The sequence below is a fragment of the Chenopodium album genome, chromosome 19 (assembly GCF_948465745.1).
Source record: "Chenopodium album chromosome 19, dcCheAlbu1.1, whole genome shotgun sequence".
Classification (NCBI taxonomy): Eukaryota; Viridiplantae; Streptophyta; class Magnoliopsida; order Caryophyllales; family Amaranthaceae; genus Chenopodium; species Chenopodium album.
In genome coordinates, this window is record NC_137852.1 from 12,346,308 (window position 1) to 12,369,699 (window position 23,392).

The 23,392-nt window shown below is 34.8% G+C and overlaps 1 protein-coding gene across 1 annotated transcript; it reads left to right on the forward strand.

Moving 5' to 3' along the window:
* Positions 1–1,016: 1,016 nt before the first annotated feature.
* Positions 1,017–22,891, forward strand: LOC145596047 (uncharacterized). The gene is made up of 25 exons (XM_081652478.1): positions 1,017–1,268; positions 3,455–3,575; positions 3,686–3,748; positions 8,135–8,236; positions 8,350–8,515; positions 8,627–8,725; positions 11,081–11,227; positions 11,348–11,387; positions 11,651–11,708; positions 11,837–11,919; positions 12,362–12,460; positions 12,567–12,682; positions 12,770–12,888; positions 13,609–13,679; positions 15,515–15,620; positions 15,785–15,924; positions 16,059–16,217; positions 16,752–16,855; positions 18,291–18,466; positions 19,066–19,255; positions 20,220–20,319; positions 20,844–21,012; positions 21,467–21,549; positions 21,630–21,706; positions 22,329–22,891. The coding sequence occupies exons 1-25, from the start codon at positions 1,182–1,184 to the stop codon at positions 22,498–22,500; spliced, it is 2,847 nt and encodes a 948-aa protein (XP_081508604.1). The 5' UTR covers positions 1,017–1,181; the 3' UTR covers positions 22,501–22,891.
* The last annotated feature ends 501 nt before the right edge of the window (positions 22,892–23,392 follow it).

Consider the following 23,392-nt stretch of genomic DNA (forward strand, 5'->3'; position numbering starts at 1 on the left):
CCCAATTATAGTAATTTTAAGGCACATAAAGTCTTAGGGCCTGTTCTCATACGATTATTTATTTTCAGTTCAGTTCAGTTCAGCTTTAATAAGTTCAGTTCAGTTCACAGCTTTAATAAGTTCAGTTCAGTTCAGCTCCTAATTTCCTTCTCTTATAAAATATTCAGTTCAATTCAATTCAGTTCAGTTCAGTTCAGTTCGGTCCAGCTGAGTTCAGTCAATGAGAACATTCCCTTAGATAGTTGGATTTTTAATCACTAAAGTGATGAATACTTGCAATAGTCTCGGGATCTTGATGAATTCTGGAAGTGGGTATTGATAAATTTGTATATTTGAGGTCATGTGAGTCATCGAGATTAAAGAATCCCCCTAATTCGGCTGGGGATTCTATATATGGTGGGGGAATAAGGGAAAATGTTTTTAGGGTTTCGGCATAGCGTGGGGTGGGTTCGCAAGGTTTTGGGGACTTGGGTAGTGTGATTTCCGAGGGTGAGGGTGAGTTCCGGACTTCCGGTGGTTACCCAACAACATGTTGGTAGTTGGCAGGAGTAAAAATATTGTTATTTTAGGGAAACTTATAAAAAGTAATGCTATTTGGAAGAATTTGTCAAATATTTTGTTACCATTGAAATGAGCAAAAGTATATTGCTACCATTGAGAGTTTCCCCTTATTTTTATATTATTCTACTAGTCTATTAAAACGTATTTAGTTTGGATTTTTGAATCGGATCCAATAACCGAATAAAAATTCAGATTATATCGAATTGGACTAGGTAAGTAATTCGGATCAGATTGGATTGAAAAATTGAAATCGAATTAATAATTTCGGATTGGATTTAGCCAACCCAAAGCGAAAACCGAATGGACATCGCTAATAACAAGCACAAACGATGCAAAGATTGTAAATTCCATATCGTGAAGAGAACAGAACCTAAGACAGGACGAGCTATCCTAAAGTTCGAGCCAGAGTTGACCCACTTCACCCAACATGTGAGTGAGTATTGATCACCCAAGCTCAAGCCATCCTGCACCCTCCTTCTCGATCACGACGCAAATCACACTCTCTCCCTACTTCAACTCCAGAAAACCCCCCCTTGATTTCCGCCATTGAAATTCTCTCTCTTTCCTTCCATCAATTCGATACTCCATTGATTTAGTCAAGCTTTTCTGCTGCCACAACAATGGCGGCCGAAGGATCTTTCCTGCTTCATTATCTCCGCTTTCCCAAGCTCTCTCGTCTTTCCGTCTTTGTTTTCATTCTTTTACTGGTAATCTCTCTCTTCCTCAATTTCGCATCTTTTGATTTGATTGTTAATTGTGGTTTTTCCCTTGTTGATTTTATTATTGATTGTATGATTGTTAGTAAGGAAAGTATGAGAATTTGTGTTGATTAGTTTGATTATGATTGCTGCGTTTGATTTGTATTTTATGGGTTTTTGGAGGAAATTAATTCTCATTTATTAGGAATTCTTGATACTATGATGCCTAATTATTCTGATTACAATACTATGCTACCTTTGATGTAATAATGGCCTCATAATTGAAGTTAAGGATATGGAATTTGAACTATTAGGGGTAAATGAGTTACTTCACTCTCCTTGCTAAATGTAATGCTGAAAAAAAACCCTTGAGTACTCTTTACCTCTAAGCCGATCGCGGGCTTGAAAATTTGCAATCCTTCTGAAATTAATGTCCATTTGCCATCGCCTTGAGAAGAAGACGTCTTCTTGCTCCACCATATGAGGTTTAGAGTGCTGCATTTGAGCTTGGTGTCTTTTCTCACAAATCTTAATAATTATTTTTATTTAAGAGATATTTTCATTGAGCTGATGGGTCTAATTTAGAGCTCTAACATTCTTGGCCGACCCACCTCTTCCTATGTAATCCAATGTGAACCCTTGCGGCAAGGATTGGAAGATGAACTCCACACTTTTTTGTCATATTTCCTCAGTTTCACTTAAAATGCAACACTTGCCTATTTCAGGATGTCTCAAAACAATTGCAACACTTCTTTTTCACACAACTTTTCATATACGTACTTCACCCACTCTCTCTCTCCTTCTCACTATCTTCCTTAGAATATACTTTCTACTTTTGGATTTTTGATTCACTCTCCTCTTACATTAGAAAATGTGTGGACTTCAAGTGTTGCAATTAATTTTAGTGAAATTGAAGAAGTATTATAAATAGACACATTATGAGAGATGGTTAGGCTAAATGAGCATCTCGCTATGGTTGAGCACTTGCGCACTTTTGCTGAAGAAAATGAATTAAAACTACACGTCATGGCTTACATGTGTCTTGCATGTATCGGCTGGCTATTATTATTGATAAAGACTCAAGAAGTGGGTGAATTGGGTTTTTGCCTGAATTGAAAAGAGGTGCTCAAATGCAAAAAACTTGTGAGCAACCTAATTCAAACTGTTTAGCTGTTTCACTATTTAACAAGTAAACAACATGAATCAAAGTATCTTGCTGTTCATGTTTACCTAACCCAGTGATCAGAGTTTTCGTTATTGAGCTTGTGTCACGACTTAATATTTATCTGTCCAAGTCTAGCATCAAATGGGTGAATTTCGACAAGTTGTTTATTCTATATTCATCCAGCAGATAATTGTATGAGGGCTTCCTTAGTTCCTTCTAAGATCTACTGATCTTGTGGTTGAGCAGGTATATAAGTAGTTAGATGGTTTGAATAGGGTTTATATCTCCTAGGGAGCACACATTATGCTTATTTAATCTTGTCATTTTTCTTATGTTTGTGTCCAGTAGTTATGGCTAAGGTTATGATAGGTTTCGGTTGATGAGGAGATTACAATTAGTATGCTGTGTCCTCTAGCGTAAATAGAAGGCAGGTTTAGTTCTAAATTGTTGGGTTTGATTTTTTTTTTTTTTTTTTTTTTTTTTTTTTTTTTTTTTTTGCGGTCCAGGCTTATGTATTGAACACAGCCAGGACCTGCTGTCATCCCCTACGAACTATAGATTTTAGCTTGCCAAAGAAGATCCCATTGTTGCTAAACAGACATGGAGTGTTAAGAATTGTTTTGACCTGAAAGTTGTTGACTACTTTGATGTGTGAAATTTTAGGATGGGTTTCATTCTTCTTTGTGGTCTGGGGTTGCAGGTTTCTTACAAGATGTGAATGGTGATCAAATGCTTTCTTTAGCTATATTTCGTGGAAACCTCAAACCTTGCCTTCCTGTTTCATAGTTGCTTCTGGAATGATAGATTCTCATATGATTAAAAGATAGTGATGAAATTAAACCTTATTAGGCACATTATGCTAACCATTACCATCTTGCTCAACCAAGCTTTATGGTTTTCCTTTAAATTTTTCACTCTCACAAGTATTCATCTGTAAACACGTCATGATTCATTTACCATCACTTTCACAAGTATTCACTCTCACAAGCTCTATGAATTTCATCATGATAATATGGAAACTTTGTGTCAGATTTTTGCTCCTGGATCGCATGAGTCTCCAACGCATCGTAAACGCGGAATGTCATCTGTCTTTTCTTTGTTCAATCTCAAAGAGAAGAGCAGATTCTGGACTGAGTCTGTCATACATGGTGGTAAGAGCCCATGGTAATTTAATCTTTGTTTTGTTGAAGCTGCTACTGCAAAATTTAAATTAAGATAAATTCTGTAAATTTTTGGCATGACAGTTTCAATTAATGTTCAGATTTTGATGAATTGGAATCTTCCAGTCCTGGAAAGAGTGGAGCCTTGAACTACTCCAAGGCAGGTAGTTAGCTCGTATCATTGCTGTGTTTATCTTTTACATTGGGTTTGACTATATGTGGTTTGTCTTTTGAACATTTTGTCAAATATTTGGAGCAACGAATCTAAGACCCTAGTTAATCAACGTTCGAACCTTAGAAAGAGCTCTCGAATCTTTATGCAAGCAAACCTAACAATTTATTTTTTACTCTAAAACATTCGATATGTATAAGACAAATCCAACCTTTCTCATGCCTCCTACATAGTATTTTACACTTCCCTATAAGAAAACTAAATATAACCCTACGATAATTAACAAATATGGGCCTATATTTAATGATTAAAAATAAATGATTATATGCTACAACTTTGGAAGCCCAAGGCCTTATTAGTCCATAAGTAATAATAAAATTATAACTAAAGTACTATAGAATCTCACTAGTATAACTCCTACATTAAGTGAGAGGTAAAATCAAGAGAGTTCCTAAATAAAGCAATAAAGATAATCATAGAAAAAAAAAATGTCTTGGCTAACATCAAGTACTAGGCTTGGAATCATATTATGGAATTTTGTAACATATTGTTTAAGTTTATAGTGACTCTATGGGCTTGCTTGACTTCCCTTTTTTGTTGCTCTTCTTTTCTTCTCATCTCATTTGCAGCCAGCCATATAAACTTTTAAAGGATTGTGATGTGCATTCTTGTCCATTCTTTGGGCTTTCTTGCTGGAAAGTGGATAGTAATAACTTTTTAGAAGTAGGACTACTATTTGCGGCATTATGCTGCTTTGGGATCCTTGCTTCTTTCTGGTGCTACTGTATATGGTTTTCGCAGGTCAATGTCACATTGATGGTTGGTGTAATTTGTGATTGGTCTGCTATTTATGTTTATTGATATCAATAGATAAATCCTGATCCTGTAGGGATGTTTATCCTTTAATCATCTATGTATTTGAAAGAAATTTTTCTCTTAAGTGTAGTAATTTAGGTTTGAAAAAATATTTTTTTATAAGTACATGGGCAAGTAGGCACATGGGAGATCCAGAGTATTTCTCTAGGAGCTTTATTGATGGAGTGATTAGTGTTATTTAAAGTATGAAACTTTAAATGTGCTTATGGGATTATGTGACATTATTAGTGGCATCGTTAGGGTGTGATTACTACCAACAAAAGGATATTTGTGTGATAGTGCCCTAGTATTGTCGCTAAGTATTGGTTGTTGGGGTTGACCTATGTGAAGAGAACTCATGAAAAAGAGTACAAAGATGGACATGATTAGAGAGTGAAGTAGTGTGTACTGTGTAGTCATGGTTTGTTGAGACGAACAATATGAACCCTATAAGATAAAATGTAGGTGTGATTGGGAGTTTACAGATGAGTAATGCTCGTTTATTGCATATGAGAGGGTTTAGAACAGCTTTGTACAAAGGTCGGTGTTGTAGCAAAGAAATTTGGTGGATATATTGCTAAGTATGAGATGGTGCTATGAGATTTTTGACTATAGTCTCGAAACTTTTAAGAGAGACATGTCTTTGGATTATTTTCTAATGTAACTTTGCCTACAAAAGGTGATGAGAAATGCTTTTGCAATTAACAACTAAGGTAAACTGATTGACTACATCAAGTTTGTCTGAGAAAATAAGATAGATTTGGTCATTTGAAGGCTGGGATTAGTTATTTCTTTGCAATTGTACTTGCTTTTCCCATGCTGATAATATGTCTTATTCACACGATTTGTTTATACATTGTGAATTAAAGAGTTGGCATTGGACTTTAGAGTAAATGGTTTGCGTTGCTTGAAGAACAAATTTTTTTTTTCTAATGGTTTTGAATTGGCCCCAATTTTGTGTTTGGCTGTTTGGTATGGGTAAGGAGAAGAAGATATTATGGTGCAATACTATCATGTGATGTTTGTGGTTGGGGCTTATTTTTATCATTTCCAATGATGCTAACACTTACTGTTAGCACAAAGTAAGACAAAAGGAGAGTGTTGATGTGGTGTGTGGGCTTAAGAAAGGGTGGTTAAAGTAAGAGTGAGTGTGGAAAGGTGTAAATATTGCGAGGTAAAGGGGACGTTTGGTTTGCAAACTTGTATGGGGTTGGAATCAGGAATGAAACCATAGTGGTATGGGTTTGGAACTTGATTTTTAGTACCATTTATTTGGTTTGATTATGGAACATATATATTTTTTTTTTCTTTTATTTGATACCAAAAAGAATTGGTATGAGCCAAACCCACCTTTCCCCTTAGGTTTCTAAACCCCATACCTTTGGGGGTTTGAGGTAAGGGTTTGAAACTCTTAAAATCATTTAACAAATGTAAGGTATGGGTTTTGGACTTTTGGGTTTAAACCTTTTAAATCCATACCTCATACCTGAATTATGTGAACCAAACACCCCCTAAAAACTTTTTAAAAGTACCAAATTCGGAATTGTTAATATCATCTAGAAGTGATGGTAGTATATGGCAAAATTTTTGCTTCTGATTTGCCATGAGGTGTGAGATACCTTTTCTTTTTAAAAGTTTTTTTTTTTTTTTTTTTCCACCTCTTTTTGGCTTTTGTGGGAACAATATTCTTGGACTAAAATTGGATATATGCTGGTCAGTGGTCACTATATCCTAAATTTCAAGAATTGGATATGGGTAGTGGTTGAAGAGCACAGTCTAGCTATAGAATGTAGCTAATTTCAAGAAAAGTAAAAATCCATTGTGAACTCTTCCTCTTTCCTGATCTATTGCTTTGACATAGATTTACTGCCATAGGCCCCATTCTTTAGAGCTGCTCTGCGATGCTCTGACATAGATTTATTGCCTTAGGCCTCGTTCTTTAGAGCTGCTTTGCTCTGCTTTGCTCTACTTTGCTTTGCTGTGCTCAAATTAAATCTGCTCTGCTCTGCTAAAAAGAAATTTGCTCTGCTGTGCTCTATTTTCAAATAATAATTAATAATAACAATATTAATAATTAATATTCAATAATAATAATTAATATTGTATTGATGATAATAATTTATTATTCTGAATAATTATAATAATTATTAATATTAAAAATAATTTTAATAATTATTAATAATAATAATTTAATAGTTATTAATCATAATAATAATTAATGATAATAATTATCAATAATAATATTTAATAATTCAAACTATTAAGAATTAATATTTAATAATATTATTAATTAATAATTTCTAATAATTATAACAATTCTTTCAAAATAAATAAATAATAATTATAACAATTAATAACAATTTCTTTTATAAATATTTGATATTAGAATCACAATGTGTAGAAACATTTTATGTGGGTATTGATGGTTAGTTCATTGAGTTGAATTATTTTTCAAATCTTTCCTTACAATTTAGGAATTAAAAAAAAAGAGGTTGTTTTCAAGTAGTACTTTGTATATCATTATTATTTTTAGTGTTAAAAATATATGATTAAGACAAATTTATAAGTAAAATCATTATTACTCATTAAATCATTTTATTTTAAATTTTTTGTGAAATAAATATAAGTAAACCATTGTCTTTTTTCTTTCTACTATTAACTTATGTTAAATATGGTACACATATATTTATGTTTTCACTCACCTAAATCAATGGTATATGCACTTAATAATAATAATAATAACAACAATAATAATAGTATTAATAATAATGTTGAAATTTGCTCGGCTCGGCTGTGCTGTGCTGAAATCTGCTCTGCTGACCTGCTCTGCTGTGCCCAGAAGCTCAAAAGACAGGGCCTTACAGTGGCTTGGGATGAATAAAAATGTTACATGGACGAGAATGTTAGAAATCTAGTGGTAAGCTTGAAAATGAACAAAATCAACATATATTTATGAGGCTTTGAGCCAAAATATCAAGGTACAAATCGTTTTCTAAAAAGTAGAGAAAAATTTCAGTCCAATCACATCAATCTGGATTTCAATGTTTATTTTTGGCTAAAGCAATGTAGGGAGCTTGTATTAGGTATCAAGATGTAATCCGAGCTAATCCATACCACTTAAGTATCCTCAAAGGACTCTATGCGAAAAAGTGATTATTTTCGCCGTTCATTAAACACATTCTAAATCTATTGGGAGAATAAGCTCTTTTCAATCATCAGTGTAAAATATCTTGGGTACCAAGTTTATCCTAAAATTACAGCAGATAAAAGTTGTGATCCTGCTGTATTTTTTCATGACTAAATCTGGTCTGTAAGTGGGAAAAAATGAACAATCATGTTATTGGAGTGAAACAATTACGTAGTAGAATGTATGGATGAATCATACACCTCTGTTACGTGTCCCTTCTGTTGTTGCTCCTAGACCTCCTTTCTCTAATGTGTGACACCCAGGAAGTACTTTTTCTTATATGATGGAAATTTTTTCATAACTGATGGACTAGTGATGCTTAATCTAAATTTGCAGGGAATATTGCTACATATTTGAAGCTTCAGGAAATTGATTCTATGCATTTTCCAGTTCCTGTGAATTTCATATTTATTGGATTTGATGGAAGTGGAAACCAAGGTATCTGTCATCTAATGTTGAATTTCTAATACATGAGTGTTGACTAAGTAATGTCTGAGACTCTGAGTCAATTGTTATTTGGTCTTATGATTTTTCATATCCTTTGATTTTAGCATTTTCACTGCAACCTGAAGAACTTGAGAGATGGTTTACAAAAATCGATCATATTTTTGAACACACTCGGGTCCCACAGATTGAAGAAGTGCTGAACCCATTCTACACGATCAACGTTGACAAAGGAAATCATCATTTTCCTACACTAAGTCATGTAAACTACAAGTAATGTTTTCTCCAAAGTCCAATTTATGTTTTTGGGTGGTATTTATCAGACTCTACTTAATTTATTGCTCTGTGATTCCTGATACTGAAACTTGGAACTTATTTATGCAGTTTCTCTGTTCATGCTATACAAATGAATGAAAAAGTTACTTCCGTTTTGGAGCGTGCTATTGCTGTTCTGTCTCGGAAGGATGATGTTTCAGGGACTGGGTATGTTGTGATTGCAAAATTTTTTTGTAACATCTATCTGTGAAGATTATGCCTTTAAAAATATTGGAGTCTTAAGTGTTCTACTGGGGCCCAAAGTTTCGTAAAGTTTGTGTTGGCAATGTCATGTGAAACAAGCGGATAAGCCAATGTGTACATTTGACTTTTGTCTCTTGGGCTGCTTTTACTTTTTAGCTTTTTGCAAGCTGGATAATACTTCTGTAGGGATTAGACAATATATTACTTGGGAGTACCAAAAGCTCATAGTAACATACTAGGACACTAATTGGATTTCATCAGATTGCTAATTTATTCCGTTATTATACGCAGTTTTACTGTTATTGAGTTTGTTTATAGTTCATGGATATTTAGAAACAGGGAAAGGAGATATATGTGGACACTTAGGCGAGGTGAATATGAAATAAGAGCTACAAAACCAAGAGACAAACTGAATACCCTGGTGGAGTGACGGTCTGACCACTCTCAGCAACTATATCAAAACTACTAAAATGAAAGTACCTAGACACCCACTCTAGTTCAAAACTGCTATATACGGGCATGTCTAATGTGAAATGATGGTATGAATGTGTATTTGTGTAGTTTAAATTCCAAAAGGCTGCTTTTTCGCAGGGTAATTCCAGTATTTGTTTCTGAAGAGCTGAGGACAGGAATAGGAAACTTGAATTTTGAATACTAGTAAGGCAGTAGTCTCTGCTGAGGTCCATATTTGCTCATTATAACTGGAATATGTAGTTATTATCTACTTTTTGATTGGGGGTATTTCTGGTCCACATAAGATTTTTCGCAAGTCATAGGATATGCCTACTGTTACGTGTTTTGGACAATGCAATTATGGAATAATTCATTTCCTTTTCAGTTTTTATCTTTTTCTTGCTGATGGAAGAAGACATCGGACATTGATGATATTCTGATTTTCTCACATTGACATGATATAACTCGACCATGGAGGCATGGACAATAAATCCGGGTCTGATGCCTGGAGGAAAAGATTGATGTGTCTGTTTGATGAAGTTTTGCTTGAATAGGCCCATTGGTTTTCCTTACAAGAGAGGTGTTGCAATTGAAGTAGATCTAGGTTCTGGTGTGTAATTGTAGGTCTAGTAGAAGGTGAAATCCACAAAAATTAAGGATACAGATGTTTGGGCCTTATGTCTTCGAGGCTTCTTATTCTTGAATGCCTTAATCCCATAAGTTGGGTCTGCTGCATGAATCAACATGAGGACTTCCTAGGAGGTCACCCATCCTAGTACTATTCTCAATCATTGTGGCTCATGTCTAGTGATGTGACAGAGTTTTACACTAGCTGTCACTGGCCTACCGTAACCCTCCTTTATCCCGGCATGAGAATGATAGCGGGAATGTTCTTTCCGACACCTTTCATATACTTTTTCCATTCCATAAAGCTCTTCCAACTTTTTCTTTATTCCATTTTTGTCCAAGAAATACTACTTCCTCTGTTTTTTAAGATCTGCTACACTTTCAAAATGGAAATGTCATAATACTTGCAACACACTGTTATTGATTTTTTTTTTTTTTTTTTTTTTTTTTGGGTGAAAGTTGTACTATTACCCTTATTTAATGCTCATGACCCACTTATTTATATACCTAATAATTTTTCAACCCCATTTTAAGGGTGTTAACTCATGTGAGATCCACTTCTCTTAAAAACCGTGAAAAAGAATGTTACTCTAATGTGGCTTACTTTCTGGGGCAACTTTTCTTATTATACCCTGTCTCTTTCCTTAAAAATAATGTATGTGATTTCATTTACTTTCCTTTGCTGCCAAAATTTATGATTGATGTATAGCTACATTGGGGCGTGTAATTGACCAACTACTTCATACTTGTCACATAAGTCTAGAAAGTGTTCTTGATCTTGTGAGCATTAAAACACTTTTAGAACTAGAAAATTATCCCTTTTACTCATTCATTTGTATAAAATCTGTACACTAACAACTAATTCCATTTAAAGGCATATTTGAGGATATAGCTTTAGTACCTCAATAAAAAGAAATTGAGAGTTCGTCTTGACTTTATTTTATTATGGGGACATAACTACATAAGAGCTAACAAAGAGGAAGCAAAACATTAACATAGTTTAGATGAAACATTTGGTTTCAACTAATGTAATCCAATTTAAATTGCTTGTTTGATACTGGCCCAACTTTGCTTAAAGCCTTACAGTCTTAAGCATAAAAACTCTAGCAATTGGAGTATATAATTTTAAAATGCCTTAAGCAATGCCATCTTTTGGAAAGCTCCTCAATTTTATGTAATTATTTATAAATCATGGAAATCCTTTTACCTTTTACTCTATTTTATGTTCCTCTCCCACAGGGAAAATAAAGATGTGTGGCAAGTGGACCTGGATATGATGGAAGGGATTTATGATAGCCTCATTGAGTACTTGCAACTTGGAAATGCTTATAACATTTTTGTTTTGAACCCGAAGCATCGTACTAATATAACTAACTATGGCTACAGGTTTGTTGTTACATCTAGCAACCTTTCATAATTAGCTGTATAGCCTAAGTTGGCGGACTGGTCCTATGGCTATGTCCTTTATCTCCTTTCATTTTAATTGAACCCATGATTTGATTGCAGGAGAGGATTGTCTGAGTCTGAGATAAATTTTCTTAGAGAGGTGCTCCATTCTTTCCAATCTATTGATTGTTTTTATACTTAGGATTAGTATACTTTTAGATTATTGTTTCAGCCATTTGGTGCATTATCGTGTATTAAGCTTTTGAGGTAAACGTCATCTTTATTTCATATTTGGTCTGGAATCCTTTGTAGTTATGGCAGCCTTTCTGGTCATTATTGCAGTAAATGCTTTCCTTTTATATTTATATAAAGTTCTATTTGGGTACATTTATTGTTTATAATATGGTGGTGTTATTGGTGCAGAATACAACCTTGCAAGCTATAGTCCGTGAATCAAAGATTGTTCCTGAGAGTACTCTTGGTTTGGGAACTACCTCTCAAGCTTCTTTCTCCTTTAGTAATTCTATGTTTTGGCTACTAGCCCTAAACTGCTGACAAGGAACATTTTGTTACTCTGCTAATTAATTGTTTTTGGCTAAATATTTTCAGCTATTGAAAAGATTCAAAGACCTCTGTACGAAAAGCACCCAATGGCTAAGTTTGCATGGACATTAACTGAAGAAACTGATACGGTAAGTGCTCTATATGTTTAAAATTTTGGCATATTATCCATATTTATCTTTGAATTCTCATTCAGTAGTAGTAGTTATTGGGATGGTGTTACAATAGATGTGTCTTGTACTCTTGTTCCTGCATGTTTGGACGTGTGGGTTTACACGAGTTTGTCTGTGCATGTGCACCTTCTTTATGCAGAGTGCCTGTAAGTATAAGCCATTATCACGTGTATGCTCTTCTCCTGGGTACCTCAATGAATTTATGTACATTATAGACTTTTGGGATTTGAATTACATTGCTTATTAGCCCTAAACTGCTGAAAAATTAAGTTTAATTAACCTTACAGTTGCTAGCTTATCGTATTTGGGTGCAAATCTGATGGGAAATGAGGTAAATGAGGAAGGTTAGGTATGTGCGAGATGCCACTCTTTTTACTGATTGGAGGTTGTCTTTTTGCAGGTGGAGTGGTCTAATAGATGCTCAGAAGCTCTAGATAGTATTGAAGAACTATATAAAGGAAAGGATATAGATTATGTTATTCAGAACAAAGTTTTGCAGGTAATTCTTTGCATATTTTCTAAATTTATCTTGAAAAGAAATGATGTTTCGGCTCTAAAGTCATTGGGGATGTATTAATTTTCTTCTTGTTTTTGTTTGTTTGAAGGTGTTGAATGGGAAAAGCAGAGATCTAAAGCTTGCATTACAGAAAGAGCTTAAATCTGGGGACCTCAGGAACCTCCATGCTGAATGTTTAACTGATACATGGATAGGAAAAGATAGGTTCATAACTAATCCCTTTTGGTTTACCACTGGCTAATTAGTGTAACACTTCAACTTTTTCTTGACCTGTGATTACATGATCTTCAGATGGGCATTTATTGATCTTAGTGCTGGTCCTTTTACTTGGGGTCCTGCTGTCGGAGGGCAAGGTGTTCGCACAGAGGAAAGTTTGCCAAATGTAACAAAAACAATGGGTGCAGTTGCAGGTTTGGCGAAGAGTGATTATTTACCAGTCATGAAATTTATAGTTTATGAAATGCCTTTATTTAGCTTTCTCAGCTAATTGTTTTCAAAGTTCTTGCGGAAAATGGAGCTTTCCTGGATGGGGACTTGGGGTTGGCTCATTATTTTCTAAATCCAATTATTCCTCTGTAACCGAGAGCCTCTAGAGTCTAGGTATAGTTATCCTCACTTTAAAGACTTAGTTTGTCTTCTCTCCAATCATCCTACTTGATGTGTTCAGCCTTTTTCATTTGTTGCTCAGTAGCTATTGTTTTAGAGTCCACTTACTCTGAAAAAGAAGCTGGGATCACCCTTTCATTAGAGTCCCCAATGAAGCCATAACTACTTCAGCATCCCCACATCTATTAGCTAGATAGAAGCTAGTAGAAAATAGAATGTGGAATTTCCATTATATTAGGTTAGGATAAGTGTTAATAGAAGAGAGAAACTAACACAATTACAATGACCCTTTTTTGTTGTGTAAAAGCCTAATACAAGGTTAAACTGAGCGGAGGAATTATAAAATAGATGTATAGAAAGTGGCTGTTCCTAGTTGCACTGCTTGTCCATGCACTCCAATTGATTTTCTTACCCTGAATTTAATTTTCAAGTAGGTTAATTGGAATCATACTTGTTAATATTTTTATTTTTTTTTTGTTGAGTAGCTTTATTTTAAAAATGTTTTTTGAACTTTGTGCTTTCAGAAATTTCAGAAGAGGAAGCTGAAGATCGTCTTCAAGATGCAATTCAAGAAAGATTTGCTGTTTTTGGGGATGTAAGTATGTGTTGATTATGAACATAGGGTTTGAACATGTGATGTTGCTCATTGTGTTATTTACAATTATAATGTGCGTTTCGTATTACCTCCATAATTGATTTTGTACAGAAGTTCAACTCATGGCCTTATCAATATAAAATTTTCAAACTTTCTCTACTGTGCAATGATTCTTTGTCTTACTTGTCCACCAAATAATTAAAAAAAAAAATAAGAAGAAAAGAAAAAATTGAAAAAGAAAAATCGCTGCTTATTTGTTGGAGTGTTAAGAAGACGTTGTAGTGTGCCGAATAGACCAACATTACTATATGGGTCTGATGTTGGACTTTTGGAAGGAGTATGTTAAGAAGATGAACCTGTTGTTGGACAAAGTCAATGGCGGATCTAGAAATTTATCATAGGGTGGCCATAGACCAACACTACTATATGGGTCTGACGTTGGACTTTGGAAGGATTATGTAATGAAGATGAACCTATTATTGGACAAAGTCAATAGTGGATCTAGAAATTTATCATAAGGCGAGCCTAATAAGGCATTTTAGTTTAATCTTAAATTACTTTTATTGTCTTCAATTAAGTAATTTATGATGATTTTAATTAATAAGAAAGACAATAAAAGAAAAGTACTTAGGTACAATAATATAATTTAGAAGAAATTTTGATTGGAATGATTAACTAAAAATAAAGAGAATTAAATACATTCCTATGAGCTATGACTACATTAAACAAAGCTAAGAGGGAAAAAAAGGGGGGGGGGTATAATTATAGGATTGCTTAAGCCAAGAAACTAAGTAGGGCAATTAAACGTTACAAAATGAAAGAAAGCTAAAATTAAATAGAGGATAGGTGGATGAAAGCAATTGAACCCCAAAATTTGACGAAGTAAGACTTTCTCCATTTTTTTTAATTGACACTATTCACAAATTTCACATTGATAGTTTTTGTGATTTACGGTTATGATAAACATAGTCATGTGTGATCTTGTTAGAATTGTCTTTGTAATTTCATAATTTCAACTTTTTATTATTGATAATTAGATATTGATAGTTGAATTTGTGTGTTAGCAACGTGATAAACTGAAAAAGATCGAAGGAAGTATATGAATAGTGCACAACAAACAAACTCAGCACCAATTATAATGCTACACAACAGAACAATTATTATTAAATAGACGAATTGATTCATGGGGTGGGCCACAGCTGGTAGGCCCTTCCCTTTGTTCCACGCATGGATGAAGTTAGCAATATAGATATTTGAAAAAAAAGTCGGGAGTTGTAGATATTGAGAATAGGATAAGGGAGAGCCGATTACGTTGGCTTAAACATGTGAGATGCCAACCAAAGGATGTACCGATAAGGAAGGTGGTGAATTGGGATAATTGAGATTTCAAGAGCCAAGGGAGGCCAAAAATGGCTTGGATGGGAGTTAAAAATGAGTTGAAGGAAGTGAGTATGCTTGATCATGTGGCTGTAGAAGCTGAAGAAGAAAGAGGATCTTTGTGGATGACAAAAGTGATGATTTTTTTGTTCATGCAGCTCATCTCATTCTTTTAGGAGTAGGGTTATGATTTTAATTTTTCTTATTGTGAGCACAGTAAGCATTGTAATAGCTACACAGTGGAGGAATCATATTCATTTTTTTTGGCTGTTTGAAGACAACTTATCCTTTGTTTTTTTGTAGTTTCTGCTGTATCGCTGCTCATTTATAAAATAATTTCTTCATTAATATTATAAAATAAAATACATTTGTAGTTCATTGCTTGGAACCAAAATAAATTCTTTTAGCTTTTTACTATTGGCTTTCTTAGTAACTAATTATTTTTGGAAATATTGCAGAGAGAACATGAGGCTATTGATATCCTTCTAGCAGAAATTGATATCTATGAGCTTTTTTCTTTTAAACATTGCAAGGGAAGGAGAGTTAAACTTGCTCTTTGTGAAGGTAACTGGCTTTGCTCTTAAAACTTCTGATCAAGAGTTTTTTTATGTTAAACAACTGATTCTTGCTGGTTCTCATCTGCTTGGGTTGATAAAATTCTGGGTATAGCAATATCTGCAATCCTGTGAAGAATGCTGATGTATATAAATTTGGAACCGCTATTGCAGAACTCGATGAGAGAATGCTGGAACTAACAAATGAGCTTCAGTCCATGGAAGGTGAAGAAAATGATGAAAATCGCAGGACAAAGGCGGTGGATGCGTTAAAGCGAATGGAGAGTTGGAATCTTTTCCGTGATAACGATGTGGTATTGTCCTGAATTGCCCTTAATATTAAATAACTTCTATCAAAGGCGTGTAAAATGTAACTATGCTTTCCTAGCTCGCTTCTTATATTTTAAGACGAAATTATGTACTCAAACAAGTTGTGCTTCTACTGCAGGAGTCCCATAATTACACTGTTGCACGTGATACTTTTCTGGCACACTTAGGTTCAATTTTATGGGGATCAATGAGGCACATTATAGCCCCTTCTGTGGCTGACGGACGTTTCCATTACTATGAGCAGATATCTTATCAGCTATTTTTCATCACTCAAGATGTATAATATTCTCACCCTTTAGTCAGCCCTCACTTTTCCTCCCTCTCTATCTGTTGTCTATCTCTATTCCCCTTCCCCGCTCATCTCCTTGAGTGTGCGCACTTATGCGCGTATGTGTGTGCATGTATGTACATTTATGGCTTTCTAAGTATGTGTAAGAGCTCTTGCTTAGTCTCTTAATTTTTCTATCCTTGGTAATACGATATCTACTTTTAAGTACAGGCCGCAAATGTTTTGTACTAAAACTTGATTAATTTTTCAAATTATACGAGTCTTGATATCGAATTATTCTATTTTATGTTTATGTTTATTAAATAATTTATAATTATACTTGAAAGAAATTGGTAGATAGTTGATGTCAAAGAATGGAAGCCTTCAAATTTTAAAAGAGTTGTGATATATTTTAAATTTCTTTTAATCATCTCTAAATTTTACACTGAATTGAATTCCCTTTTGCTGATCCTTGTATTCAGATCTCTTAGCTGATAGACCAATCCTGAACCATAGAAAATAATGTCATCACTGTTGTTGCAGAAAGTCAGGAATGTTAAGCAGCTGCCTGTGGATCTAAAGGCTATAATGGATGGGCTTTCTTCTTTGCTTTTGCCTTCTCAAAAGGTGATGTTCAGCCAGCATATGTAAGTATCTCTGCTGCTCTCTCCATGAGTTGTCAATGCTTACTTTTTGGAATGTTCCAAAATACACTAGCTCACTTTTTATAGTTTTATAAATCACTCCCTCCGTCCCACATAGTTGTGCCCATTTTGAGTTTTTTTACGGGATCTAAGGAATGAAAATATTCCCAATGATTATAGTACATTCTCATGTCCTTTTGCATGTGGCTTTGTACTTTTTGTATTTAAAAAATAAAAAATAAAATCATCACTAATGAAAAAGGAAAAGCATGTGATATTTATTTTTGTCCAATGTGAAAAGAGGAAAAAGCCAAAACAACTCATCACCTCTAAAAATTATGACATGGATTTTTGTGCAAAGAGAGGGGATATGTATGATATCATAATATGCTTATGAGGTTATAATTGTCCAAAATCATATGACAAAATGGAAAGTTTCACACATGAGCACAAAGTTTTTGGGCACCTGAAAAGGTATACGAGCACTACTATGTGGGACGGAGGGAGTAGCACTTTTGGTGATTGGCTGGCCTGAAAGTCAAAAGAATAGCAGGAGACAAGACAGTAAATGTTCCCTTTTATTTGTACTTTTCCTAAATTTGACAGCTTATTAAGGATGAAGGGGGTGGGATTTTCTTAAGTGTAACATGTAAATATGTTTCCTCAGCTCAATTGGCTTGTATTTAAGCAAAGCAGTGTGTATAAAATCAATCTACAACACTGACAAGATTGCTGATTTTCTTGAATGGATCTACGCCGCCCTGTGACTGAATGGGTTATCCCTTCAGCATTTTCTTATTTCCTTATCGTTTGTGGTCATCTTTAGAAGATAAAAGGGAGTTGAGCAGGAAAGCACAGCTCTAAGATAGGTTCAGTGATGTTTGATTCAGGCCAGGTGAAAGATTGTGTAATTGAAGGTTCTGAATAGTTTGCTAGCAAAAAGCTTCACCTTCATTGCTATTTGCTAATAGATTTAAGCCAGTTGTGCTTATTTACTGTAATGGAAGCAATAATCTACGTTGAGTATGACCTGGGTTGTTAATAGTTAATACTCATGCTTCACCACCTTTTAATTTGCATTAATATATGCGCTATTTGAATACAGTGGGTCTAATAGGAGTTGAAACTGGACAACATTATGAATGGAGGCTGACAGTTTTGTGAAAGTAGTAGATATGAATTTTTTTGTTAGGAATGCATTTTCATTTAGTCTCCCCACGTGTAAAAGTGTAAATCAAATTTTTCTTATAATTATTGCTCCTATTGAGGCAATTAAACCTTTCCTTTACTAAACTAGTATGATTGGTCTCTTCTTCCAGCTGAACCAGTCAGTTGTGTCTGGTTTCCACAATTTGGTCACAATTCATGATAGTCATGCATGGTCTTGAAATCTGAGCCGGCACTTCACCATAGATTAATGTGTTTGTGGTGCCTGTAGGTTGGTGCTTTCAGATGATCCTGCTTTGGCTATGGCTTTCTCTGTGTCTCGGCGAGCAGCTGCCGTGCCAATGTTATTTGTAAATGGAACCTATAGAAAAACTGTCTCCAACTATCTCGATTCCTCCATTCTTCAACATCAATTGCAGAGGATGAATGATCATAATGCACTAAAAGGTGAACACCTGGCCTTCACTTGAGTTTGGCTGTAAATGTACAATGATCTGTCAAACATGCTGTATTCTTGAGACACTATCTAACCATTTATCAGAACTAATGTCCCTTCTTTGTTCAAAAATTTGTAACTAATATGTTTATGCATTGAAGCATCCCCTGCTTTCACTTATGCTCATTGGCTCACATCCATTAGTGGAGCATGGAGCTCCACGTTCATATTGGCTTTGTATGAACTTACTAGTATATACTTCATCTGATTTTATATACTTGCAACACACCACTTTAGCACACACTTTAAGGAAGATATTAGACTAGGCATATGGACTTGAAATAAATTAACCACTGATAAGATGAAGGTATTAACTTGTTAAGGTTTAAATTTTATATCTTAATTTGTCCGTTTACCTTTTTATTTACTTCCTCAAATAGCGTGCTAAGAAGGTATGTTGCAAGTATGAAAACCCAGAGGAAGTATATGCTTTGATGAATAGCTGTCTGCTGTAGCATTCTTATTTTTCCATTTAAATATATTGAATAATCATCCTGTATTCCATGGGCTGTTGCATACCAATTTGAAAATGCATGTATTGCTGATGCAGGAATGCATGCTAATAGCAGATTGACACTAGAGGTTCCAATTTTCTGGTTTATCCATGGCGATTCATTGCTGGTTGACAAATATTATCAGGCAAAAGCGCTTTCTGATATGATCATTGTTGTTCAGTCTGAGACCTCTTCCTGGGATAGCCATTTGCAGTGCAATGGGCATTCAATTCGTTGGGATTTAAGGTAAGGATCACTTTGTGCTTTCCAAATTTTCTTCATTGTCCTTCAAATAGTTTTTCTTTTCTAAGACATGTTTGAGGGTTCTAGGAGAGTGTCACTTTAATATGAATATTGGGCCCAAGTTTATACTTCTTTAAGGACAGTGACATATTCTTATTTCTGTTTAATTTCTTAGCTTGAGCAATAGTGAAATTTACTGCCCTATGGCTGTAATAGGCAAGTAGGCTTGCATTGATGGGCCTTAGATGCAATCTGAATTGGGTTTTCTATTAAACATCCCTGGGACAGCAGAAAGATATTGGGGATGGCTAGGATTTTTTTTCTGGTCCCCTGCTTTTTTATTAAATAATATTTTAAAATGAAAATTTACATTTTGCCTGGATTTTAGAAGGGAAGAACGTAGAGTTTAGGGAAGAAAGATAATAAGGCCCTGTTCTTTTGAGCTGCTGTGGTCTGCTGCGCTGAAATCTGCTCTGCTGAGCCCTGCCTCTGAGCCCTGCTTAGTGTTAATAGTCTGCTCTGCTCCGCTGACACTTGCTCTATTTTGCTCTGAAGATCAAAAGAACAGGGCCTAACTGTTTTGAGGGACTGTAGAAGAATACATGGAAGATTGAGAAGAAAGTTTCAGCCTTACAAAGACCATGGAGTTGTAAATGTTAACTTTTCTTGCCTCTTTGTGCATAAGTTTTTTACCCTCGTGGTCCTTGTTGATGACAGTTGTCCACTACTTGACACTTGGTAGTCGGTAATGAAGCTACACCCTTTGTGACTTCATTCATTGTAATTTCAGAGTTTATTACTATTCCTCTAATCTAACTTGTCACTCAAGATCATATTCCATCTTATTAACATGAGATTTGAGCTAGAAGAAGATATCAACACGCGTATCACATGCCAGACCTTTATTTTGTTGTGCTATTATGCCTATAGTCGGTGTTAACCTTTTTTGTGCTCCTCTTTGTTTCAGGAGGCCCGTTAAAGCTGCGATTGCTGCTGCTTCGGAACATTTAGCTGGTTTGCTACCTCATCATCTCGTCTATAGTCATACCCATGAAACTGCTATTGAGGTATGCAGGGTGCTAGTTAAACCATGGTGTTACTTGGCTGACATTTTCTTCATATCTGATGTTTCAGTTGAAGCATTTAAAGGTTTCTTGTAAATTAAGCTTATGAGTTTTTTTTAAGCCACGTCTCATCATATAGGTCTGAATTATAAGTGTTGCTTAAGCTGTTAAATATCCAAATAGCTGTTTTGTTTTCAGTTTCCTATTGATTTCGTTTTTTAAATTATTATGTCCATCCTGCTCTCTCTCTCTCTCTCTCCGGAACCTATTACTTTACAACTAGTATCTCAACCTATTACTTTTATCAGCTGATAGCGATGTTCTTGGGCAGTTAAAACTTGTCTGATTATTTATTGCAAATCAAGTTTTCCTGATAAACTAGCCCTAGCTTTATGGAGTAAAATCAATCACAATCTTGATTATGACTTATGAGCTCTTGCTTTCTTGATGATACAGTTTGGATGACATTTTATGTATGAATGTTTGCTCTACACTTCTGCTAATTAAGTTGTATTTCATGTGCTTAGGATTGGTTATGGTCCATGGGATGCAACCCTCTTTCGATCACTTCTCAAGGGTGGAGAATCTCTCAGTTTCACTCGGATACCATAGCCAGGAGCTATATTATCACAAGTCTTGAAGAATCTATCCAGTTTGTGAACTCAGCTATTCACCGTCTGGCCTTTGAACAGACTAGTATCCTTGAGTTTTCTATTTACACATCCCTCCCTGAAAGACTATGAATAATATTCCTCAGTTGTTCCATCTGTTTTGTATGCTCTACATATTTGATTCATCCCCTCACCCTCCCCCCCCCCCCCCCCCCCCAAAACCCGCGTCTTTCTCTCCCCATGTCACCATTTATGTGATCCATTTTGTACATTTTCCAGGTAGTATATTTTGCTGACTAGGGCTTTTACTTGATGTGAAGGGTTAAGAAATTGATATTTTCAGGGATAGTGTTTATGAGACGACTTAATGACAAAATTGATGGGTATCAAAAATTGATGTTGCCATTAAAAAAGAGACTTGATAATGCTGCTCTTTTATTGACTTGTCTACTTTGATATTTGTACTTTGTGGTATACGCATGAGGCCTATATTTGTTCGTATGGAAAGTCTATTCTGGTGTAAACTTGACTACAAACAGCTCAAAAATCATTCAAGCTTTTTCAGTCCCAGGAGCAGGAGTTAGTGAATAAGTATAATTTTGCTGTTGGCTTGTGGAAAAGAGTGAGTAGCTGAACTTTTTTGTATTCTCGTCAACACTGGCCTTGAATATCTAAGCTTATGCTGATCAAATATTCTTTCAGATTGCTACTGTTACCGGAGAGTTGCGTTACACTGATGCATTAAAGCTTCTGAATACCTTGGACGACGCATCAAGAGGGTAAGGCATACGAGAAAAATAGATTGCTGACAGGGGAATAGCCCATTCTGTTTATAGATATCTAGGCTGCATACGTTAAATATATGTCTTTACTGTGTTTACTTCTAGCAAACATTGAATATGGTTTCTGCATTCATAGTACATGTTTAATTTTGACAAAGGATAATATGACATACGTTTAATATGTATACAATGGCCAAGTAATTCTTAAATTCATAAATATCATCCCTTACCCTAATTACAACTATCGCCTTTAATTAGCTTTGATTACTGTAGCAAAACGTTGCCCTATTACTACCTGTGATGCATTCTAATATTATGGCAGCTTGCGTTGAGAAAGAAAGATACTCTAGTCTTTGCTATATTCTTGATAAAACGATGGACATGGCAACTAGATGGTACCAAATTACCAATGGTTTCTTTAGTTTACTTGCCTCAGTCTCTTGTTTGTTTCTGGTTATGTGAAACTTTTACCAATACCTGTTTCTTGCCTATTGTTTCTGAGCTGAAATTTGTTCTTGTTTGAGATGTTTGAGATGTTCCTGTTTGATAAATTGATATTCATTTCTTCTTTGGATGTTACGGTAATAACGTTTACTTAAGTTTGCTTTCATTCTTGTAGATTTGCGGAGAAAGTGAATACTACTGTGGCATTGCTCCATCCAATACATTGCACAAGAGACCAGAAGGTTGAGGTTGTGTTTGACATGACAACTATTCCAGCTTTCTTGGTTGTCTTCCTTATCCTTTGGTTGATTCTAAAACCAAAACGATCAAAGCCGAAGATCAACTAATTTATGTAACAGCATAGATTTGGGGGAAATTAATATCTGTGGTAGTTATAGAAACCTTTTGTTTATACAGAATTTTGTAGAGTGGCAATGAATGAAAATGTATGTAAAAAAATTGTCTAGAGCATTTCCTCTCTTAATTTATGAATGCAGCAGCTCCATTTATTCCTTGAGGAACTTCCTGTTGTCAAGCATAATTGAAAGAAGAAAAAAAAAGTGCATTACACTAATTACTCAATCATACAGTCTCAAGATTGTGTCCTCTTTAGGTAAATTAAGTGTCTTAACTTTATACTTCGTATGTTGTGATCTAGGCTGGTATATGATTTCTTGATTTGAATGAATCTTTACCATATTGATATCCATATGTAATGATGAGATTTTGTTGGATTCATATTAATGGGTATTTTTCAAATATATACTCCGTAATTTTTACTAATACAGAATTGAAGATATTTGACAACTAAGCAACAAGAAGTTATGGACTTCTGGTATGATTTGGATTTTTCAGAAAATTCTGATATGATTTTTCCACCAAAACAAAGGGAACATAACATCTAGTAAAGGATAGAGATGATTGAAAGATAGAGGCAATTGGTGTACGCAAGAAGAAATTTTATACGTTCCAAGCTCTTAAATTTGAGTACCAAAAACCAGCTTTTCATGCGCTTTCATGCATATAAACCCCCTTTGTTATCAACTTCCTTTCTCCTTTTGGTTGGTTTTAAAACTCAACGTCATTTATTTCAATATTAAATATTTTTATGAATTTCACATGTCATTCAATTCTTGTTTAGCATGTTAAAATACAATTTATGTTATATTACAATTTAGTTTTTCTAACCACCCATACTCTCATATGTCATTGCCTTACAAACCTCCACACTCTCAAAAC

Bases quoted from the DNA above. Each gene is read 5' to 3' on its own strand.
- LOC145596047 (XM_081652478.1), top strand. From the start codon at position 1,182: ATGGCGGCCGAAGGATCTTTCCTGCTTCATTATCTCCGCTTTCCCAAG. The intron at 15,925-16,058 runs GTATTGTCCTGA...CTTCTACTGCAG, and splicing joins TTTTCCGTGATAACGATGTG to GAGTCCCATAATTACACTGT. The intron at 19,256-20,219 runs GTAAGGATCACT...TCTTTGTTTCAG, and splicing joins TCAATTCGTTGGGATTTAAG to GAGGCCCGTTAAAGCTGCGA.